The 25136-nt window shown below is 42.8% G+C and overlaps 3 protein-coding genes across 6 annotated transcripts in view; 2 read left to right on the top strand and 1 right to left on the bottom strand.

Annotated features, from left to right (window-relative positions):
• Positions 1-7337, bottom strand: part of tmem192 (transmembrane protein 192) — a 15628-nt gene extending 8291 nt beyond the window's left edge. Inside the window, exons 1-3 of one of the 4 annotated variants that reach the window (XM_042084097.1) lie at positions 7142-7337; positions 6323-6475; positions 987-1248 (exon numbers count right to left, since the gene is read on the bottom strand). In XM_042084097.1, coding sequence (XP_041940031.1) covers positions 987-1248; positions 6323-6475; positions 7142-7186 — 460 coding nt within the window. In that variant the 5' untranslated portion in view covers positions 7187-7337. Of the gene's footprint in view, positions 1-986; positions 1249-6322; positions 6482-7141 lie in introns of those variants that run through there. The other 3 variants (XM_042084081.1, XM_042084105.1, XM_042084090.1) reach the window with 3 other exon arrangements.
• Positions 7338-7972: 635 nt separating this feature from the next.
• npy1r (neuropeptide Y receptor Y1) lies at positions 7973-17356 on the top strand. The gene is made up of 3 exons (XM_042083570.1): positions 7973-8130; positions 10802-11612; positions 14130-17356. The coding sequence occupies exons 2-3, from the start codon at positions 10878-10880 to the stop codon at positions 14547-14549; spliced, it is 1155 nt and encodes a 384-aa protein (XP_041939504.1). The 5' UTR covers positions 7973-8130; positions 10802-10877; the 3' UTR covers positions 14550-17356.
• Positions 17357-18592: 1236 nt separating this feature from the next.
• LOC121720798 (extensin-like) lies at positions 18593-19997 on the top strand. The gene is made up of 2 exons (XM_042107241.1): positions 18593-18610; positions 19062-19997. The coding sequence occupies exons 1-2, from the start codon at positions 18593-18595 to the stop codon at positions 19995-19997; spliced, it is 954 nt and encodes a 317-aa protein (XP_041963175.1).
• Positions 19998-25136: the final 5139 nt, after the last annotated feature.

Here is a 25136-nt window from a genome sequence, read left to right as displayed (position 1 = left end):
CACGGTATTGTATTCTTTTAAGATTATTTATTTAAGTATTTTTATTCATGGTCTACTCTACTCTACTCTACTCTACTCCACTCCACTACATACAATTCTTGAAACATAGTCACACCTTAATTACTCTTAAAGCAACACAATTATTTTATCTTAATAGCTTAATAATAGCTCATCGAAAATTGATGAAAAGGGGAATTTCTACATTGTGCTACTTAAAAACTGATCAGGCTGTGCTGTGTCATGCAGTAAGATGTCGCCCTCTAGAGGCCACAATGACAACTATCAAAGATAGGGCCCAAACTCTTTTGCCATCTTTGTCCACACACAGCAGTGGTACATTACACAAAACAATTGAGCAATTCTCAGGAAGTGAAGGAGACCAAAAATGTAGGCTTGGGCACTTGTGGCTGTGGATGGATCATGTTTAAATGTGCAGTTTGATGTGTAAAAAGCATGTGAACACTGCTAAAGTTGACTAAAAAGAGGAATAAAAAATCATCTTTTAGAAATTGATCTTAATGCCTTAATTTAAAATTGGACACCAATGAGCTTAATGCAAATCAAACCAGCTAATAGGCTAACTGAAATAAAATCATGCAAATTTCTAAGTATGGTGAATGGTACGTGATGATGTGGGGCTATTTTAATTCCGGAGGCCAAGGGAACTTTATCAGGATGCATAGTATCCTGCATCCATGAAATAACTGGTCTTTAAACATACAAATCTGCCTGCCTCTATGGGAATTTAACATAGTTCCTATACTTATGCCTCCTGTATTTTAAAGAAGAAAATTTACTTATTTACAATACATTATTCATACACAAAGAAAACTGATGTCCTTAAAGGTTGGATTTCTCCTCATTTTTTAAATAAAGGCATTAAGATCAATTTCCAAAAGATGAATTTTTTTAATTCCTCTTTTTAGTCAACTTTAACATGGGTTCACAAACTTTTCCTTGCCACTGTATGCGTGTCCATGTCTCACCTAAAGACTGCATGAGCAGCGGCAGGGATACGGTGTCTCGTGTCTGTCGGTAGAAGTGCAGGTAGCCTCTGCGTCTGGCTGCAGTGTTGTGGTACTGAACAAAGTGTTGGTGGATGTACGAGATGATCCACAGTGCCACTTTACAAAGTACCACCAACGTCTTGCTGTCCATACCACGCATCAAGGCTGCACACTCCGCACGACGTCCATCTTCTAGCCCACACAATACACACACCACAACCGACAAACACACGAAAGCCACCTGTGGAGGCCAAACACACAGTTTTAAGTATATAGTATAAGTATATATATACTCTTTTAATCCTGTGAGGGAAATTTGGTCTCTGCATTTATCCCAATCCGTGAATTAGTGAAACACACTCAGCACACAGTGAACACACAGTGAGGTGCCTGCAACAACAGCGGCGCTCGGGGAGCAGTGAGGGGTTAGGTGCCTTGCTCAAGGGCACTTCAGCCATGCCTACTGGTCGGGGTTCGAACCGGAAGCGCTAACCAGTAGGCCACGGCTGCCCCAAAGACAATTTACACAGTCCTATGATACTGAGGTAAAATGCACATTGGTCCAGTGTGCAGTAACTGGCATAAAGACCACTCATTTGTGAGTACTCCACTTCAAACAGTGCAACACATTTAAGGAAAATCTCAAGTGTCTTACATAGACCCCTTCTCCTATGCATTCCCCGGTGTGCATTATGGGATAAGATAAGGGCCTGTTTTGCTTTAACTTGTGACAGCAGTCTGACTGCCAGAAAAAGCTGTCAAAGCTGAATTATTCTGAAGCTAAAAGACACATTGAGAGTGAAACAGGCAATTCCCTGTAAACTACATATTAAGTTATGTTCCATGTAATCTACATATTAAGTTATGTTCCATAAACTACATATTAAGTTAAGTTATGTTCCATGTAAACTACATAATATTAAGTTATGTTCCATGTAATCTACATATTAAGTTATGTTCCATAAACTACATATTAAGTTAAGTTATGTTCCATGTAAACTACATAATATTAAGTTATGTTCCATGTAAACTACATATTAAGTTATGTTCCATAAACTACATATTAAGTTATGTTCCATGTAAACTACATATTAAGTTATGTTCCATGTATGTGGTTATTTCAAAATGTGAAACTTTCATATGATCTATTCTTTACACATTACGTGAAATATTTCCAGAGGTGGAAAGTAACGAAATACATTTACTCACGTTACTGTATTGAGTAGTTTTTCTGAGTATTTTGTATTTTTTAAGACTAACGAAAACAGAAAAATCGCGCCCTAAACCACTAGCCTAGTCATAACTAGATGTACCGCAGAGCGGTACAAAATATGACCGCCGCCCAGTCCAGCACATTTTTTCCACAAAAAGAAATCACGCTGAAAGGCCTATATGATTCTAACTGTCTCACTAAATTGCATTATCCACACTCAATTCTCACTGGTATCTGCTAGACAACAAGTACCAAAACATGATTAGTTAATAGATTTCACATGTAAAATTAATTTTATACAACCCCACCTCCATCTTGCCTGTTCATAATTCTGAGAAATTCTTGATTGTTTGTGTTATGTTTATGTTATGTGTGTGGGTGTGTGTGTGTGAGTGTGTGTTTGTGTGTGTGTGTGCCTGTGTGTGTGTGTGTGCCTGTGCATGCAAGCGTACATATGTCTACTGTGTGAGTATGTGTCATATGTATGATTACTGTGAATGTATGTGTGTGTGTGTGTGTGTATCTGTTTGTGCACATGTGTGCACATGAAATGGGCTAACATGACCCCTGGAGGCAAACATACGGAAAAAAATGGTCATCCTAGGCCCTACAGTTCTCAAGATATTCACAGAGAACTGTGTCTGCCCTACCCCCTTTCAGGGGGGTCCAGTCCAGCAGGGGGGCTACAGATCAAAACGAAAAATAACAGTTCCATGCTATCCATGTGGGGGTACATGCCCACCAAGTTTTGTGTACCCCGGTCTTTCAGTGTCCCGGGAATCCTTGTTGGTGTACGTCACTAAATGTACACATAAATTATTTTATTGTAAGGCCCCCCATGAACGAAAGTACACAAAACGTGGCATGCATTCGGTGGGTGTCATAATGATCCTACACTTTTAATTTCGTGCAGTTTTGACCTTGTCAGGCAGAGATATTGTGATGAAAACACCTCATTTTTTGCTTTTTAATTTTTAACTAGGTGGCGCTATACATGAAATAAGTGGTAATGGGATGGGTTGACATGCCCCCTTAAGACCAACATACATAAAAAAGGTGGACCTCCTAGGCCCTACGGTTCTCGAGATATTCACAGAAAACTGTCTCCGGCCACCTACAGGCCAGTTGGTGTATAGTAACAAATTAATTTATTGTGTGGCCCCCCATGAACGGAATTCCACAAAACTTGGCGTGCATACAGAGGGTGTCATAATGATCCTACACTTCCAATTTCGTGCAGTTTTGACTATGTTAGGTCACAGATACCTTCAATTACAACACCTCATTTTTACTTTTTTGTGTTTAACTAGGTGGCGCTATACATGAAATGAGTATTTATGGAATGGGTTGACATGGCCCCTTGAGATCAACATACAACAATAAAAGGGTCCTCCTAAACCCTACGGTTTTCGAGATATTCACAGAAAACTGTGTCTGCCCTACCCTCCTTTCGGGGGTCCAGTCCAGCGGGGGAGCTATAGATCAAAACGAAAAACGATGGTTCCATGCTATCCATGTGGGGTTACATGCCCACCAAGTTTCGTGTACCCCGGTCTTTCAGTGTCCCGGGAATCATTGACGGAAATTTGAGCATGCGAAGAAAAGAAAAAAAAAAGAAAAAAAATCTGACTAAACCTATATGACCGCCGCTTCGCTACGCGGCGGTCATAATAATCAGCATATGTAGCCTACAACAGAACATGAATCAAGCTGGCGCCATGCAGTCTTTCTAAAAGTGATGGAGCTGGATCACGAGATGCATCAGATTAGCCTAACGTATGAAAGTGTATTTTACTCTATTCCAATGGGTTGTCTCCGTTAGTTTTAGCACCAATAATTGCGGAGATATTCAAGCAAAGTAAACACCATGGGATTTCGTGTTTTGACGTTTGTGCTCACCTTTCTTTGGAAAGAAATTTATTAGCAGTTGTTTCCCCTCATGTTGATGTCTCTTTTTCCTGTTTTGGCCTTTGTTTTTAGTAACCTTAGCCTACTTGGCTTTCTTGGAGAAAGACATTGCACCAGCAGCACAACAATTAGCGGTCCACTAGCGATGCTCAACTAAATAAACGAAAGATAGACTAGGGCCTACCTTATGAATCGTGCAGGTGGACTAAACCATTTAGCTCCTTAGCAAGGGAGAGTGAGAGTGACCTTAGACCAGTGTTTCTCAAACTTTTTTTCTGGGGACCCACTTTTTAAAAATGACAGACTATCGCTATACAAAATCCAGTCTGTCAAACTTTACATTTCGTCTGACATTCATTTTGACATTTAATTTGTAAGTTAAAATATTCAGGTAAAATAAATATATGGTGGAAATAAGTATTGAACGCTTATTGTTTTTTTCAGTAATTAGCCTAAACTTCCAGTGAGCAGCCTATATTCAAAATTTTCACCACACATTATATTAACACACATATAAAAAATCCAAACATAAGAGTTATGTGTAATAAAGTGGAATGACACAGGAAAAAAAGTATTGAACGTTCCTACTGAAATTTGTATGACAAAACTTATTAGTCGCAGTATCAGGTGTGATTTTGGCCCATTGTTCTAAACAGATTCCAGGGGTCCCTCTTGTGAATCCTGATCTTTAGTTACTTCCAGAACAGTTTAATTGAATTTAATTGAATTGGCTGCCTTCAAGTCTTTTTGGAGCTTTCTCCGAGTGGTCCTTGGCTCTTGGAATTGACTATCCTTCTGACTTCCTGGTCAGAAATATTGCGAGGAGATCCTGTGCAAGGCCGGTTGATGATGCAGTGATGTTTCTTCCACATGCAGATAATGGCTCCCATGCTGCTTACTGGAAGATTCTGAAGTTTTGAAATGCATCTGTAACCAGTTTCATTGATATGTTTGGCAACAATAAGGTTGCAAAGGTCTTGGGAGAGCTTTTTGCTTTTTGCTTTCAAGGGCCCTCTCCTCCATTGGGGCCCTATACTTCCCACTTTCCCCCACCAGATCGACACCCTTTAATCTGCTGAACCTTCTGCTCGTTTCCAAATATAAAAAAAACTCTGCAACTCAACATTGGCCTGCCTGCCTCAGCTGCCTGTGAGGGGCTTTTCAGTTGTGCTGGATTACTGTTCACTGCAAAGCGACCCAAGGATGAGTGCAACTAACTTTGAAAATCAACTACTGCTCAAACTTAAAGGAGAACTCCGGTGATTTTTTACATAGATCTCCATTTCTCAACGTCCTTATCAGGCAAGTACCTCCACTCGGCGGCCATATTGCAACACTTTTTGGGCCCTTATCGTGCATCTATTTCGGCAGAAATGTGTGTGCGTAAGGCTTCACGACACCAATCTTGCTCCAGCAGCGAGATCACAACAGATGATTAGCACGATGTCTTCACAGCACACCACTTGATTGGCTCAATGTATTTTACAATACACCACATGATTGGCTCAATGTATTCACATGTCGACGTTTTGCCGTGGAAGGGTTGTGATGTGTAGACAACTGCCATATTGGCGTTACAAACTAACCCCTATGGAGGATTTTTTGAGTGCTGTATCTCCTCATTAGAAAGTCTCTGGTAAAACTAGTTGTTCTGGTACCCCCCCCCCCCCCCCCCCAAAAAAAAAGTAACTAAGTAACTTTTACTTAAAGTACATTTTAAATGAACTACTTTTTACTTTAACTTGAGTACATTTTCAGATCGGTATTTTAACTTGTACTTGAGTAATATTTCATCAAGGTATTGGTACTTTTACTTGAGTACAATATTTTCGTACTTTTTCCACCTCTGAATATTTCAAGTCTTTTTTATTTGATCTTGATTATGGTTTATAGCTCATAGAAATAAAAAAAAATATCCAGTAGGCTAGGCCTACCTCAAAAACATAGAGTGAAGAATTTATAATACAGAAATGTCGATCTGAGAAGAGCTCTAATCAGCTAATTAAGTCAAAACGCGGGCAATGGCTTCTTGAACCTATGATCTCTCAGTCTGTGCAAGGCAACAGACTTCCACAATAGTCTTTTTTTAGATGCATCTGTATTGTTATTTTGGTACTCATGACACACTATCCCAGGTTAATTGGGCCTGTAATTAAAGGCATTAAAAGCATAACTGATTGCATGAGGGTCTCACATGAAAGAACAGCAGTAGTCCAGCCGTCCAGGAAGTGGGTAATTTTTTAAATTCCCTCTTGATGGCTGAATCAAGGGTATCCTGAGAGATCAAGGGTCCCTCAACCAGTGGATCGTCCTCCGCACTTTGAGAGATGTCAGTAGACGAGTTATTCTTCATGTGTGGGCCAAAACAAAGAGGCGTAAAAGTAAGTTACTGTCTGAAAACATCACACACTCCAATCAATCCAATCAACGGATTTCAGTAGTGACTTCAGGTATTAAAAGCCTATCAAAGGTCTCTTTGCAGATTGAACGACTTGATATAAAATATGAGTCACAATCTTGCAAATTATAATTCAGCCAAACCATGGGTCGTGTTATTCGAGCAACAATTTACCGATGAAGCCAGGTGTAGCAAAACGTGACATGCTTAACAAACTGTAACATTATGGCTAGCCTACCTCACAAATTGGCGTTAACTAGGCCTATAGAAAATAATTCCTTTTCAGTTTCCGTCTACAGAGGTTAGGCGTAATTCTGCAACAGCCTATTCTACTAATGAGTTCTGAGCGCGAAACAATATGCTGATAGTATGCTGCGCTCACTGTCTGATGTTACCTTGCTGCTGCTGCCATATTTAGTTACTGTTCTGCAACAATGTTGTGTTATCTAACAGTCTTTTTCTTTCGTGGTGTTATTGCTCCTACAATTTCGATGCAGGAAATATTAAAGTCACATGGGAATATCAGATGACTGCAGAGACTGGATAAGATAAGAAAGACTGCTGTAGCAGGTTAGCTAGTAAAGAAATACCCTAATAAGTTAACTGTATACCCACAACTTGATGCGTGCCTTTGTAATCCATGGCTCCTTTCAAATGCATGAACCCACAAACTGAAAGACAAGAGACAGACAAAAGAACGACATCTGTCAACAATCAAAGCCGTACTGGCTGGCTGGCGACGACGACTTAACTTAACACTTGACAGGACAGCATCAAAACCAAAACATCGTATCGGAGTACCACTTAAAGGGGTCCGGGTTGCCTACTCTTCTAATGCCGATGTTCCTAGCTTTATACGATAAATAGCTAGGCTAAATGAATTACAACCGATAAATGTGCCTATCCTACAATAAAACAACCAACACCATTATTACTTATATAAAAGGTCATACACCGGTAAAGTTATTTTTAATATAGCCTAGGCCTATCATTCGGCACAGGTGATCGATCAGGCCTATAAAAATAGGACATATCGTATTAGAAAATTACAAGTTTATTTTGTGTAAGTGTAAGTAGATATGGAGAGACATATGAATCTAGGACGAAATGCTTGGTGAACCTTCAGAAAAAGGCCTAAAGATTAACTTTGTGAGAATAGGTCTAGACGGCTACCAAAATAGGCCTATTGCCCAGTTGGCCACTAGCGTGGCGCCACTAAGTGGCGCTGTAGACATATATCTTAACGTAAATGGTAACGTATAATGTATAAGTGCAGGTGGTCATAATCCATTATTTGGAGAGGAAGTGTGTGACCTTAATTGCCAAATCTTTGTAGTAGCTTTGGTCATATTTCCAGACACCCGCACCCATTACTGTGGCCAGGGCGATAAAGTCGCCATATGACGAGGGTGCACGGGAATCTCTCTCTCTCTCTCTCTCTCTCTCTCTCTCTCTCTCTCTCTCTCTCACGCTCTCTCTCTCACGCTCTCTCTGCGTGAGGATGTGCGGTGCGCTCGTCTGTTCATTGTGGTCAAAACACCACAGCGTCAGGTCTGGTTTTATGCATTTGTTCTGCGGAGATGCCTACTTCGTTATGCGTAAAGGTAAGTCTGAATAGATATTTGTTTGTTACATGAGGCGGTGGGGTGCGTTTTCTCTTTTTCTATGTATCTATTATAAGCTATCAGGGTATAGTCAAAAAAGTGCAACGTCAGAAATGTGCGCTCTTTCTGTCATGAGGATAGTTTGGGATTCATCTTACAAACCAGGGAAACATTTCTCATAGTTAACTGAAAGATGCATGTTTCAATGTTAAACATCTATGGATATCTTGGTAAGAACAAAGCAACGAAAAGGAGAATGAAGAAAGGGAAGTGTTCTGTACTTTGACCTGTTTACCAGTGGACACGGAGAATGAATGAGAACATATCGCTCTAAACTTTTACGACTCAAACAGACGTGAAATCAGGTTGTGTTCAGACATAAGTGTGATGAAGTATTGAATTTCACGCTCAGATGGAATTTTGAATGTTGCAGACGCGCATCATCAGTTGCGTGTAACCGAGTGACAATATTGGACTTGGCGACAAATTACCATTTCGGTGTTGTTTTGTATACCAAACGGGACCTATCAAAACCAATTTGAACCTCTTTGAGACGATGTATGTATATCATTTCCCATGTATCAGATCACATGACTTAAAAAAACTAACGTTTGTAGGCCCATGTCCTCTCACACTGCAGCGGTTAATATGCAGCTCTACTGGGACTGCATAAGCAGCTTTCAGTACGCTTCAAAAAAGTCATGACCTGCTTAATTCTGAATGTTAGGCCAGAGCCTTCTCTCTCTCTCTCTCTCTCTCTCTCTCTGTGTGCGTGCGTGTGTTTTTGTCTCAGTCATTTGTCCTACTGATTCATTATTTGTAAGTCGCTTTCAAAAGCGTCAGATAAAAAACAAAATGTAAATGCAGTCTAAATTATGCCAAATGTGTCTACTGTAGCGGATAACGTAGACATAGACCAAGACGTTTAAAAAGACGTTCCGACCGAATTATTAAATTAATCACCACGGGTAATTTGTCTCCATGTCTTCAGATTTCCGCGCTGGGTTTCAACCGACACAGTTACATCACTTACATGACTTACATGTAAGCTGGGACAATTTAACATGTTGCATCGTCTCTACCTCTGCATCATATAGAATTCAAGCGTGTCCTCTCCCTCTTTAATCACTATCTCAATTCATTTTTAACATTATTCTTGGCTTTGAAGATGTATTTTCCCTCATATACCTTGAAATGGAACCAGCTCTGATCTGAAACTTCACCAGTGCAGGCCATCTCCCATGTTTCATTTTCCACGGAAGGAGCCATAAACCAGCCACAAGCTACAGAGTTATAAGTCTCCAATGACTGGCCTAATATCACAGATAATGATGGCTGTGGCTAATTAATAAACCACTGCAAACATAGGCTGAATTTCCATCTGTCTGTGTGGTCATTGTTATCATCTCTCTCTCTCTTTCTCTCTCCCTCTCTCTCTATCTCTCTTTATTGTCGTGTGTGTTTAACTCATCATAGGTAAAATCTCTGAAGCATCAAAGAATGATGTAGCCAGCCAGTCTCTGAACAACATGACTGAACTGAGAGGAATTGAATGTGTGCATGGGTGTGTGCAAATGTGGGACCTCAAACTATATAGTCTATGAGCAGAGGGATGGCATTCAGTCTGTGGGTCACATCATTGAAAAATAATCTTTCTGTTGCATTCACCTCAAAGTGTATACTGTGTTTGTAGTCAGAGTCAGTAGTTGACAATGTTGCTAATGTGGTTGGTGACACACCTGATGTTTTATTCACTCAGGAGACACTTTTGTCCAAAGTGACCTATGTCAATTTACAAGGGCCACTGTCCTCGGAGCAACTTGGGGTTAAGTTATGTCACATATGATTCTCCATATTGTATTGAATGATGTGGTGTGGGGTGTACCGAATTAGACTCTTTTTATGCTATTTGTGTCTGTATGGTATTTGTGAAATAATTTGCTGCAGAATTAGACGTGAATTAGAGAATGTATGTGAATAAAGCAGAATGCAGGAGTCGTCAGCAGAGAGACGCAAGCTGAGGAAGACACGGTTTAGGTGCATTGTGCTCTGAAGAAATGCTGAGCTCAACCAATGATGACACAGCTGACAAGGCCCCCTGAAAGGCTTTGGAAAACTATCACTGAGATTGCTTTGTGTACAGATCAGATGTGTATTACATGGGAGAGGCAGCACAAATGTGTGTAGGCTGCATGTGTGTGTGTCTGGGTCTGGGTGTTCTAAATGTGTGTATAGGCTGCATGTGTGTGTGGCTGGGTCTGGGTGTTCTCTGTAGGCTGCATGTGTGTGTGTCTGGGTGTTCTGTAACATGTGTGTAGGCTGCATGTGTGTGTGTCAGGGTGTTTTCAAATGTGTGTAGGCTGCATGTGTGTAGGTCTGGGTCTGGGTGTTCACTAATGTGTGAAGACTGCATGTGTGTAGGGCTGGGTTAGGGTGTGCTGGTGCAGTTTCAGGGCATCTGTCACTCAATTATCTACTCATGCTTACTGATGTCATTAGGGATAGTGAACTAATTATGACCCTGAGGGCGCAGTCAGAATGACGTTTTTAGTCATCAGTAAAATACACTCTCTCGGTATAGCTCTTACAGTTGGATCTGTGCGGTGGGATTGTCTCTCCCCAGCCTTATTTCATTATTGGTGATTTTTCATATTTGCACTTTTTTTGACAGTTTTCCACACTGAGCCTAAGTGGTGAGGCAGCATGAGGTGACCTGCGTTAGCTGCAGTATCCAGTCAGCCAGCAGCATGGCATACCCAATGCTCCTCCCCCCTCTCCCACCCGCTCCCCCCAACTGCTCGACCGCCTTAGAGGAGCGCAACTGCTCTTTCGCTAACCTGTCAGCGATCACAGCTTATGGCAGTGATGAGTGTGACAGCAACAAGACTCTCTTTGTCATCATGGCGATAGCCTACAGTGCAGTGGCCTTGCTGGGCGTGGTAGGCAACCTGGCTCTTATCCTTGCCATCATCCGACAACGAGAGATGCACAACGTCACCAACGTCTTGATTGCCAACCTCTCGCTGTCGGACTTGTTGATGGCGTTGGTGTGCCTGCCCTTCACCTTCGTCTACACCTTTATGGACCACTGGGTGTTCGGGGAAATTCTGTGCAAGCTCAATGGACTGGTCCAGTGTTGCTCAGTAACCGTCTCCATCTTCTCACTGGTTCTCATTGCCATGGAGAGGCATCAGTTGATCCTGCATCCTCGTGGCTGGAGACCCACAACACACCACGCCTGCATAGGCATCGCTGCCATCTGGACTCTAGGGCTGGCCACCGCTGCCCCCTTCCTGCTGTTCTCCATGGTAACGGACACCCCACTGACACAGCTCCCGCCGGAGATGAGGGAGCAGTTCCATGGGAAGGTGGTGTGTGTGGAAGCCTGGCCATCCAGGAGCTTCAAACTGACCTACACCACGTCCATGCTCTTCCTCCAGTACATCACCCCACTCCTCTTCATATTTGTCTGCTACTACAAGGTATCTACACACACACACACACACACACACACACACACACACACACACACACACACACACACACACACACACACACACACACACACAAAGGACACACAAATTTACTCATTCAGTCACTTTTGATTATACACTGTCACACACACACACACACACACACACACACACACATGAATTACAGCATGAAATGGAAGGACATTAGGCAGTGTAAATATTTAGAATAGTAAGTTAATAGTGAGGAACAAAGAAGTCAAGCATGAAGAAAAGGAAGGGGGAGGAATAACAATGCTATTATAGATCACATAAAGCTAGAGTCTGGTGAGATGAAAGAAACAGCATTTTCCATTTGCACACACACACACACACACACACACACACACACAGATATGCTGTCCTGAACCTGAGGATAAACATGGCCATATTTCTTATCCTTTGTACAGGAATGAAATAACTTTTCCATGCTGTTACTCCAAGAGAACAGTGAGAGCCAAACATTGTTCTCTCTCTCTTTCTCTCTGTCTCTCTCTCTCTCACTCACTCACACACATGCACACGCACACCCACACACAGATACACACATTGCACTATGACTGCCAATTATAAGAGCAAGAGACGGAAGTGGGAGAGGGGATACAGACAGTCAGTGGAGGAGAGGAGTGGAGGAGAGGAGAGGAGGAGGAGAGGGAGCTGTCTGTTCTGTTTACCTCTTCCTATCACAGGGGATAATAATGATAATGGTGGAATGTACCAGAAAACAGCTGAACCAAGACATAGCCACAGCTTTCTTTCCCTTAATCTCTCTGTAACTCTTTCACTCACTCACTCATTCATTCATCATCAGGTGCACTTCATCAACACACATGCGCGCGCGCACACACACACACACACATTTCATGGTGATGTCGCATTGTAACCACAGATGACCAGCAGCTAGGATGAGCTGTCACATACATTTAGCATTGAGCAAGCACCACACACACAAAACACAGAAAAACATGCTACTGCTGTAATGACACAGAAACCCATCCCAGCCCAATTCAGCAAAGGCACAGAGGCCCTGATAGAGAATGCAAACACCTCTAAGCACTGGTTAATGCAACCTTCAACCCATTAGAGGGGAGTGTTGCTTACTACGTCATCTCCCAGGTACAATCGGACGGGACAAATGCATTCCACTGAAACCAAACACCATACTACAGTATAATGGCTTCATAATTCCGTTTCTATGATGACTGTAAAGCTTTTTGAATTGTAATTTCAAATAAGTGGAAGAGAAACAATTATTTAACAGATGACCAGTTATGTATTTACCAAGGGCATGCACACACATACACAATCACACACAACCTCACAATCACACACAATCACACACACACACACACACACACACACACACACACACACACGCCTGCATTACCTATTCTACATCCTTACGAGTCAACTCCTTCACATATCCATTTACAGCAGGGCAAATACAGATTGCAATTGTGTGTGTGTGTGTGTGTGTGTGTGAGCATGTGTGCATGTGTATGTGTGTGTGTGTGTAAGCGTGTGTCTTCTGGGCATTGGAGCTTTGACTAAAGGGACATTTTCCAGGTCACCATAATCTTGTTCAACACAAACATTATCCAAGTAGTTGAATAGTTGCAGCTGTGTGTGTTTAAGGTTATGAACTGCTTGATACAGGCTTGTACACCATTCAAACCAGATTGATTAATATTCATTGTTTTAAATGCACACCACATGAATATTTATTAATATACACCACACTGCAGGAGTCAAAGCTCTGGGACTGCCGAAGAGGAGCGACAGCTTGTCAATCAGTTAGTTAGACGGCACACCAGAGACAAAGTCTCCCTCCTCAGTGTGCTGCAGCACAGTCAAGACTATTAATACAACTGTGACATCACACACACACACACACACACACACACACATGGGCGCATACACATGGGCACATACACACTGACATTAAGTTGACATTTAATGGTCAGTTGGACTCCCAAGAGGAGATCTGCTTTCTGAAAAAAAGGGAGTATGCTGAAGCTGAAGCTTCCACCATCTGATGGCAGACCTTATCTGAGCCCAGCATAGAGAGGAAAGAGAGGGACAGAGAGAGAGAGAGGCAAAAGACAAGAGAAGGGAAGAGAAAGGGATGGAGAAGGAGAGGGGTCATTCAGTTAGAAAAGGCAGGGGCAGTGTTATGAAAGAATAAAATAAGAATGACTTGTGAATACACACACACACACACACACACACACACACACATGGAAATACAGATGCTGGGCTTGTAGTCAGATAATGATGTGGGCACTTTAGCCATACTGTCTTCAAATGCATACATTTGATTTACCTAGTATTAGTAACCGCCAACCCAGCCACGGCGTCTGTCTGTAGTTATTTATGCGTCTCACTACTTATTTAACGTCTTACTTGATTAGACTTTTTTGCTTGTGACAGTGTTTATATACGGTGGTTGTGTGTGTGTGTGTGTGTGTGTGTGTGTGTGTGTGTGTTCAGATCTACACGAGTTTGCGTCGACGGCGGAACATAATGGAGCGCGTGCGCGAGAGCCGCCAGCGGAGCAGCGAGATGCGGCGCATCAACGTCATGCTCTTCAGCATCGTGGTGGCCTTCGCCGTCTGCTGGATGCCTCTCAACGTCTTCAACGCCATCATCGACTGGCACCACGAAGCCGTCATGAACTGCACGCACGACCCCCTCTTCTCGCTCTGCCACCTGCTGGCCATGGCCTCGGCCGGGGTCAACCCCGTCTTCTATGGCTTCCTCAACCGCAACTTCCAGCAGGACCTCCGCGGCTTCCCGCTCTGCCGTCTGGGCCGAGGCCGGCCGCAGGAGGAGTACGACACGGTGGCCATGTCCACCATGCACACCGAGGTCTCCCGCACCTCGCTCAAGCTCGGCACATTGGACACCTGAGGCCAGACTATACACATTCAGCTTTGGCTGACTGGTTGTGTGTCCGTTCAGGCGTGTCCATGTGTGTGTGTGTGAACTTGTGTGTGAAAGTCGCAGCACTTTAGAGAGATTGTCTTAGTAAACCTCACATCAGACTCTGAGCTCTGAATGACTTGTAAGCGTGTGCTCTGAGTGGAGCTTAGACACTGTATGTGAGGAGACAGAAGGATGAAGACATCAGTAATAATTCAGATCTGTGGGTGATGCAGATATTTAACCCATTTGTGCTGGATGCTGCACAAGCAACATTCTATCTCCCGCCTGTTGCTGCACAGCGCAACATTGAATCTCCCGCTGGTTGCTGCGTAGCGCAGCATGCTTTTTATTTCATGTTTCTAGGTGTACAGAGGCTTAGATATTAAGGTTTTGGTAGACGTTGACAATTCTTAGTATTTTTTCAGAAAACCCTTAGGAAATAAGGTTGTTTAGTCTAGAATGCCATAGGATTCTATAGGCGTTTGTAGCAGGCATTTCAGGAGTAAATGGGCTAACAGCAGCATACATGCTAAAGTTCTCTCTAGCTGGATTGAGTGAGTTACGAGCATCCATAGCATAACTCTGTGTCAGGAGTAAGACGAGTTTTGTCAGGCACACATCAGCTCGTTCATCGATTAAACTGAAGTTCATGATGAATTTCTACTGTTAATTGGCACCAGCAGGATTCACTGCCACTAATGACTTCTGCTGTGTGATTTATGTCACTCATCCTGTCTTTGCCTGTCAGCTTGTAGTGTGTGTGTGTGTGTGTGTGTGTGTGTGTGTGTGTGTGTGAGAGAGAGAGAGAGAGAGACAGAAAGAGAGAGAGAGAGAGAGAGAGAGAGAGAGAGAGAGAGAGAGAGAGAGAGAGAGAGAGGAGGTTGAAAAGTGGTGGTCACCACTTGTCCCCTGCTCCCTTGACCTTAATGCATCATTTTGATGCTGAAATGAGAGGAACCTGACAGAAGGCCCACAGGAATGTTTCTCTTCTGCAGTCCTATGTAGAACACCAATGCTCTCTTTCTTAGGAGCTCGCTGAATGTAAAATGTAAGATATCAAGATTGTTATATGTTGTGATAGCAGTGTTTTCATTCTGAAAAGGAGCCAAGTTGTTCAGCTTTCACTTCAACTGCTGAAAGAATTAGTCTCTCTGACTACCTCGACACAAGAATTACAGAAAAGCTTCAGAAGACCTGCACATTATTGTGTACTAGCCACATTCAGGTGTTAGAAGATAACAGAGGAGTTTCAATGTAGATCTCCTGGAGACCTTATGCATCACTTGCCAAGACAAAACAGACAGTAGCTATAATGTATTTTAATGACGTGAGTGTGAGTCTGTGTTTCCCCCTAATGTAGACTGTTTTACTTGAAAAAGGCTTTGCAGATTTCATGATGCAGCTTTTGATGTTTGAACTCTCAAAGCATTAAAATAATATTGAATTGTTGTAAACAAGTAAGCATCTTGGATATAGACACATGCAGCTCTGCAAAGCCCATGCTTGGTTTCACTGTACATTGTTGTCATGTGATGTTGACATAGCCAACAAAATACTGAAGTGTGCAAATGTTTGTGTTACTATTCATAAATGTATAACAGTTTTCTGCTGTTAGAAGAACACTTTAAATGAAAGTGTAACAGTGCATTTATCAGTTCTTAAAGATAAGCTTGCCAATGATCCAGGATTTTCGGTCAGGCTTGATCCGGGCTGAAGAGGTTTTTGTTTGCGTCTGTGCCAAAGCAATGTTGGAGGATCCTGAGTCAAATGAGGTCATTCACTTTGATATGAAACAGTAAATATGGAGCGGAATTTCTGAAAGCTCCAGGCCACGGGACACGTGTTCTTCAGAGGCCTAGCCCACGGAGGATGTTTAAAACATAAAGCAAAGGCCATCAGCGACTGTTTGGACAGACTCCACTCTGATGTTGGATGTTATGTGCTGGCGGTGTTACCCACACCTATTTGTGTCCTCACACACCCCATTGACACAGATAGGTGGAGTTCAGAGCCTCAACACAGATTGTGCCTTTTAGAGGTAGTCCTTTTTTACTTACTTAAAAAAAGATCATTTCAGATATCTTCATCTGCAGTGGCAAGGCTTACATGTGAATAAATGTATATAAACACATTCAGAGAAAAGTTACATCAGTCTTATGTTTCACAAAATATTGCATATATTTTAATTTTTTCTTTCTGAAAAAAAAAGCCATCTTACAAATGATGGTATTTTGTGTTTTGTTTTATGGGCTTCGTCATATCGGGCTGTGTGCTGTTTTGAATGATTTCCAAATTTATGTTTGTACTGACTTGCTTTTTTCCATGTTACTCAAAAAAGCCGCTGGACATGCTAGAAGCCAGACAAGAAAACACTTACAATAATAGCTGACAGAGCACTCTCTCTCTCTCTCTCTCTCTCTCTCTCTCTCTCTCTCTCTCTCTCTCTCTCTCTCTCTCTCACACACACGCACGCACGCACACACACACACACACACACGCACACGCACGCACACACACACACACACACACTATGGCTAGCCCTATCTTCACATTGGGTCAGTCTGGTTATGTGTCTGTTCAGACACACCATTTTAATCAATTGTCTTATTTTACAATCAGGCAGAGTGACTGGCTTAGGTGTCTCTCTATGAAGTCTTTTTCTTATTTAAAGGCATATACAGTATATCCCCTCTATATTGGATAGGAATGTTAGAGTGCAATTGGATGGTGGTGTGTTTACATTGTATGTTGGTCAGTGTTTTCTATTAAAATATTTGCTTGTAATATTTTGATATTGCGTGTACACTGTGTCTATGTGCCAATTACATGGGCCTGATATTATGGACTTTACACTTGATGTCCAATAAAATGATTTGCCACATTGCTGTGACAATACTGCGACTGTAGACTGATCGAGGCTGATGCAGCGGAAGCACTTGGGCAGAACAAACACATGCTCATAAAAAAGTGGCTTTAGCACAGTCATTTCTGCTGTCATCACTCTTTGGATCACATGACCTTTTACTAGAGGATGACCTCTGCCCTCTTTACTCACTGTTCTTTAAATGTCACACAGACACACAAACACACACACACACACACACACACACACACACACACTGTGCCCATGGGCGGATTATGAACTTTCGGGCCCCTGGGCCCAGATGTATTAAGGGCCCCCAACTAATTGTTGTATATGTGGGAGGGGGGGTTTGGGGGTCCTCCCCCAGAAAAAAATTAATTTGTTTGATGTGATTTCCTGTATTCTGGTGCATTTTGGGGATGGCCAATACTAAATTCAATCAGATTCATAGCTACATCCTGATTTGTTGATATTGAGGCAATGATTCCATGCAAAGGCTTGGGCTTGGGCCTGACCCCTTGGGCCCCTGGGCCTGGTAGGCTCGTGCAGTAATCCATCCCTGACTGTGCCTAAGTCTTAGGAGACCTCACAACAGAAGCAGGTTGAAGTGAACAGATAGTCAGCTTCATTCCACTTTAATAAACATATAGTATCTTACTGAAACGGCAGAGAGACCTCAGCACACATGCACACGCATACTTCCAGCTCCCCCTAACCTTCTTCTCCAGAGTAGTGTGCTGCCTTCAGTTACTGTAGGTGGTTTGCTGTTTGCTGATGGAAATGCTTAAAGCTCTTAAGCGTTTCACAAAAAAAATACGAATGAATTCTGAATGAATGGTGAGAAAAGAAGGCATAATCTATCAAATAAAACCATTAAGGGAACTAATCAGCACACGAGCACCTAAATGTTCAGCAACAATGAATGAACATCTTTGGCAGCTATTGCAGCTTTGCAATATTCTTATTTTACTGAGATATTTATTGTGATATTTTACTTCTAGTTTGCATATGATCCAGTTTCTCCTATGGCAGCTTAATTGGGTGACTGGACATTCAACTCCAGGCCATGTCAGCATTGGGTTATATTTAAATTGTTGTCTTCTTGGAAAGTGAGACTGCTGATTTCATACAACTCCTTCTGTCCTAATTGTGTCATTAACGTGAGATGACAGCACATGTTGCAGTACACAGCATTTAAGGATATATGAAGTGTACAAAAACTGCAACTATTTGGAGCATTTGTCAAATACATTTAATTTGACCTTTTTTTGTATTTGACAATATATGTTTATTTTCCTTATGTAATTGTCAAGTGTGAAAACACATTTGATTGGATGGACCAGCTGCCACACTGGCCGGACGCCGCTGGCCAGCCTTGGACCTTATCTAGCCTCTTGGCTGGCCCCACCGATCTGTGCTAAAATAACTAGGCTACGGACGCCTGGAGCTACAGAGCCCAGGAGGTGTCATTACAAGGCTTCTTTTTTGGTATATGGAGAGATTGTGTGCTCACTTTACTAAACTGTGTCATCATTTTACTATTTTATTTTCCATAACGGGGCGCTGGCTCTACAGCCTCTTCATGCCCTGTGTCCCTGGTCCGCTCACCACTCCTCTCCATTATCCCTCCACAGCACTCCTACTCCACAGCACTCCTACTCCACAGCACTCCTACTCCACCTACTCCACAGCACTCCTACTCCACAGCACTCCTCTCCATTATCCCTCCACAGCACTCCTACTCCACCTACTCCACAGCACTCCTACTCCACAGCACTCCTACTCCACAGCACTCCTACTCCACAGCACTCCTACTCCACAGCACTCCTACTCCACCTACTCCACAGCACTCCTACTCCACAGCACTCCTCTCCATTATCCCTCCACAGCACTCCTACTCCACCTACTCCACAGCACTCCTACTCCACAGCACTCCTACTCCACAGCACTCCTACTCCACAGCACTCCTACTCCACCTACTCCACCGCACTCCTACTCCACCTACTCCACAGCACTCCTACTCCACCTACTCCACAGCACTCCTACTCCACAGCACTCCTACTCCACAGCACTCCTACTCCACAGCACTCCTACTCCACCTACTCCACAGCACTCCTACTCCACCGCACTCCTACTCCACAGCACTCCTACTCCACAGCACTCCTACTCCACAGCACTGCTACTCCACCTACTCCACAGCACTCCTACTCCACCGCACTCCTACTCCACAGCACTCCTACTCCACAGCACTCCTACTCCACCTACTCCACAGCACTGCTACTCCACCTACTCCACAGCACTCCTACTCCACCGCACTCCTACTCCACAGCACTCCTACTCCACAGCACTCCTACTCCACCGCACTCCTACTCCACCGCACTCCTACTCCACCAACTCCACAGCACTCCTACTCCACCTACTCCACAGCACTCCTACTCCACCTACTCCACCTACTCCACAGCACTCCTACTCCACAGCACTCCTACTCCACAGCACTCCTACTCCACCGCACACGCTCTCCCTCCTCCATCTCATTTACTGTTCCGCTGTTTTCTTCATTCACCTTATGAATCCCTGTGAGCTCCCTGTACTCAGTCCAGGTCTCTTCCCCTTCAGGATCCTCGACTGCATTAATTGCTGTCAATGTCAAGTGAATCATAACAATTAAAGGAACAGTCCAGTCTAAGAACACCCTAGGGGATGGAGGAAACTTTCGTTGGGGACCAATATGACGTTAATCGGAGTAGTTTTGACTAAGAATATGCATTTGCAAGGAAATAGTATATAGCCTTGGGGGCAAGCTCACTATGTCAAAGTAAATTGCTAATTTAAACCACATTTTGGTCCCCAATAAAAGTGTGCGCTTGTTATCATCTCAAAATAGACCCTAGGCTGTTCTTAGACAGAACTATATCCTCAAAGGAAGGCATTTTATTTTCCTAAACCTGTCATATCACATTTTATATATTTGCATCCTTCGTTCACTTTAGTTCTTTGCAATTTCCTTCCACTGAATACTTGGAGGAGCTGAAATGGTACAGGGTAAGCAGTGGGGAAATTCTCAGTTTGTGTAGGGAGCTGTGTAGATGAAGAATGTTCACTGTTCGATAAGGTAGTAATACATGATCAGTGTTGCCTGGTCACCTGAGGCTCAGCTGAGTAGCCATTCATTTTGTTCTGGACATCTGGGCCTGTTGCCCCCAGCATTGCACATAATTACATATCAGACATTTTAATGAGCGTCGCAAAAAATTACCTCCCCATTATTCAAATGCAATCATCGTATTTTTGACGATATAGTATACTGACTGAAAAATATTGTAGTGCAAACAAAATGAAGGAAATCACACAGACTGCCAAGAGGATGTATGCCATAGGGAGAAATGAATGCACACGGCCACTGAACCACTCATACTGTTGTGCCTTCACATTATAACCACACAACCGCACAGTCTCTTTACTCTAAATCAGAGAGAAGCTTACAAGCTCAGTGTTCCACAAAAATATTATGATAATGTTCATATTTAAATGTATAATTAAGTAGGTAACATTCCCTGTTTTGGTTTACCCCTGCACACTTGAGTGATAGTGTGCCCAAGCTTAAGTCCATGTCATTATTTGTTGATAGTGCATACCATATTTAGGAAATGGGACTATGTCCAATTTGCAAACATGTAATGAAGAAGAACCCCACACAACCAACTGTGTGTTCTACATGTAATGAAGAAGAACCCCACACAACCAACGGTGTGTTCTACATGTAATGAAGAAGAACCCCACACAACCCACACCCCAACGGTGTGTTCTGCATGGGGCCAAGGGGACCTTCCTTCTGTGGACATGTGAAATACCTCACTTTTCTTCTTCTGGCTTTTTCAACACAGGCAGCACTCATTCAGCCTAACTGCACCTACTGTACCTCCTCCCAAAGTCCATCTGGTGAACAGCCCCCTGTCCCTGCTGCTGTCTATCATGTTCTAATAGACTGCACTGACATGTCCATTGAACCACCGCTTTCATCCAGCCAGCTGTAAGAGTGCTGCAGTAGATCAGTGTGAGTGCTGTGTGGGGACCCATGGGGCCCGTAGTCCTGCTGTGGTCCTGTCAGCAGTGTGTGTGCTGTGTGGGGACCATAGTCCTGCTGTTGTCCTGTCAGCAGTGTGTGTGCTGTGTGGGGACCATAGTCCTGCTGTTGTCCTGTCAGCAGTGTGTGTGCTGTGTGGGGATGGGGCCCGTAGTCCTGCTGTTGTCCTGTCAGCATGCTGATCTACCAGCTGAGCCACAGCAGCACAAATGGTGCACCTCAGACATTAGACTTGCAAAAAACATTTCTCTTCCACTAGAGGGCTATTTTATATGCAGGACAGTGAGGAATGTCCCGTCTCCTTCCCGTCGACGCGGTCTTTGAAGAGTTTATTGAGTTTGGGCTTTTTCATCCTATTAAGACTCCATGAGCTGTCACACATGCACAGTGCTGTCAGACTTACCTGCTTTTTATCTCCCTAACATTGTGCTGATGGGCCTGAAGAGGTTTGCTATGTTGCACAGGCTGCAAAAAGCATCTGTTCTGACGGGAAAGCGCTATGAGCCAGTGACCAATCAGCAGCAGCCAATCAAACTGCATAAACGTGGCCTAACCCTCATCCCTTCTCTTCTCAGAGCAGTGTCTAAATGCATTCGCCTTTATACATTTCTTCAACAAAAAAGCATACAGTTGATTTTTCATTGATTATGTATTGCTGTAATTTGTAAATTCAGAAAAGCGTTGGAGTCAAATCAAGTTTATTTATATAGCGCATTTCATATACAGAGGTCATTCAATGTGCTTTACATAAACAAAACCAAACAATAATAACACATAAAAGCATAGAAGGGCAATATAGTCAAAGAATAGTTCAAAAGGTAAAGATCATAATAAAAAGAAAACATAAAACACACAAGGTAAAATCATTTAAAAATAAAGAATAATTAGTAAGTAAGTAAGTAAGTAAGAATAAAAAGCAATAAAAGTAATAAAAGACAAGGTAGAATAAAGCAGAAACAAGGTAGTTGGAGTTCTTCTTTCCCAGGTCTCTCGCTGTATTCCATCAGATCCAAGTGGCACACGACTGCTGGAGCTCTGCTCTGGAAACATAATCATCCTGCTGCCACAGAGGCAGCCTGAATCATGAAGGCAGTGAACCAGAGGCATCTATGATATGTCACATTTGTGTGTGCAGGCGACTGACAGGTTACTTCTGCAGGCCATGATCTCTGGGTGAGAGTGGAAAATGTAGCTTGTAGAATCCTTCTAACCTGGTGGGGGAGACTTGGCGTCTGTTATGCAAGGACAAGTCCTTTTAGATTACTCTCTCATTTGATGCTTTTATCTCAAAGTGGAAACAGTTTCATCAGCTACTTGAAGCGTTTTAGTCTGTTAAGAAGCTTTGAATTGGCTTTGGAACACTGATACAAAACCTGCAAAACTCTTTTCAACATCTTCAAGGAGGCATAGAAAGTATTTGGCATTCCACCATTGTGTAGCTTGCCATGTTAACAACCCCCCCCCTGGAATGGTGATGGTGGTAGATCACAAGGCTTCTGCTTTGACTCAAAATACTGGAAACTACCATAGTAATTGCCAAAAATGGTGATACCGTCCAATCATTAGACCATGTTGACTGAGAACTGGATAAGGCATCTGCCAAGGTTCAAGGAAAGCGTTCCCTAAACATGATATGCCTGACTGCTGGGATCAGATGCTGAGTGTAGACCTTCAAATGTGAGAGTAAGAAAAAGAAGAGATGCTCTCAAGCCTCTGCAGTGATGCAGTACGCCTCTTGTCCCTGACATTTGGAGCTGTTCTCATTTCCAATATTTCGTACTCTCCATATTTCAAAGGAAATGACACCCCCCTCAAACAGCCCCAGAGAACATGGACAAACAGACCTTCAAAGGAGCCTTCGTCCCTGTTTTCCTCTGACCTTCTAGAGGTGTGTTTGTCAAAAGCCCACTCTGTGTGGTAATGGGCTCTGCTCACTCATGTCCAGTTTAGACAGGTTAGTGCAGTAGGCAGGGATCCAAATATACTGTATTTCACAGCTGAGAATTAAACCTTTATGCACCATATGCTGGGTGGCTATACATAAAAAAACAACTGGACTTGAATATGCTTTTAAGTATAGCACTACTCATAAGTGTTGTTCATTGGTTTCCATTTAAAATCCTTGTTTAAGTATTTCTCATAGTCCTTCATTTAAGCTTTCTCTAGTATCGTTGCTGTTGTGAATTTCCTTCACAGTCATAAATAAAATATTAAAGAGAAAAATTGGATTTATTATTTTTTTCATCTTTCCTTACTACATCTCTTTGTTCAAAGGCTGGTACAAAATTGCAACAACAAATCAGAGCATCTATCAAGTTACATTAATGATAAGCCTTAGCTTATAAGATTTGGTACTTCTATTTCTTTCCCTTCATCTGTGGAATAATATATATCCCTCAAGCTTGTATTAAATAAGTCAGATGGAGAAACATTTGAGAAGGCATGGATTTGTGGAGAGGGAAGCTCTATTGAGGCTTTGTGCCAGCACTAACAGCAGTCCCGCTGGTAAAATGAGATTACAGGTGCTTTCTCCCTGTCTGAAGCCGTTTCCAACACCAACCAGGCAATGGCTAAAATAAGACCAATCAATTCCTTTTCAGCGACAAACATGCTGGCTGTACGCATAGCAGAAATGAGCTGTCATCCCACGCCAACTCTAATGAGAGCATTTGGAGCCTCGAGAGGATTTCCGAAACATTTTCAGAAATAATTGTGCCATTATTTAAACTCCAGAGGTTTTCTCCACTCTGCGTGGTGCTTGTTTGAATGCTGGAGTTAAGAGGATATAGAGCTTTTCAGAGTGATTATTTGAATGGAGCAAAACTCTTCCTCAGGCAAGTTCAAATTTAAGGCCATCGTCTGACAAGACCATATATCTATGCACAAATGCACACTACCACACATACCTGTGAGAACTGCAGGTACACAACGCTCCTCACACATTACAAAAGCCTGCGAAATATCTAGTTGAAATGCTACCCATACTCCGGTTCATGAGTGTAAACACCAGTGTCAGCAGAAGAAAAAGACTGAAAAAATAGAAAATAACAAAGAGAAACGAAACAGTGATAGATGAAGAAAGAAAGAAGAGAGTGAGAGGGAGAGAGATACGTTATACTTTTAGGAGATTAAATATATTTTAAAGTATCTGTAGCAGAGTGGCTGCACTAATCTAGTGGAGTGGGAGATGCATGCAGATGAGAGAGTATCAGAGCGCAGGGTCAGTTGTCTGGACATTTCCAGGCCCAATAGATTAATGTGGCCTGTCTTCCCCTTTCTACATCTCCCTCTGCTCTCCTCTCTCTCTCTCCCTCTGCTCTCCTCTCTCTCTGCTCTTCTCTCTCTCTCTCCCTCTCCTCTGCTCTCCTCTCTCTCTCTCCCTCTCCTCTCTCTCTGTCTCCCTCTGCTCTCTCTCCTCTCTCTCTCTCCCTCTCCTCTCCTCTCTCGGTGTGCCAGTTACAGAGAAACAGGTAGCAAAATAGAACAAAAATGCTTTAAAAACAAAAACGAGAAAAACACATGCATTGCACATATGGACATATTACATATTTAGAGCTTCTTTGTGTGAGGGAGAGAAAGCACAGTGTGGAGGAGGAAAAAAAGGGAAGGATGAAATTTACAGATG

The sequence above is a fragment of the Alosa sapidissima genome, chromosome 1 (genome assembly GCF_018492685.1).
Source record: "Alosa sapidissima isolate fAloSap1 chromosome 1, fAloSap1.pri, whole genome shotgun sequence".
In the NCBI taxonomy this organism is placed as follows: domain Eukaryota; kingdom Metazoa; phylum Chordata; class Actinopteri; order Clupeiformes; family Clupeidae; genus Alosa; species Alosa sapidissima.
The sequence above is the reverse complement of the archived record's forward strand: the minus strand, read 5'-3'. Positions and strand labels throughout refer to the sequence as shown.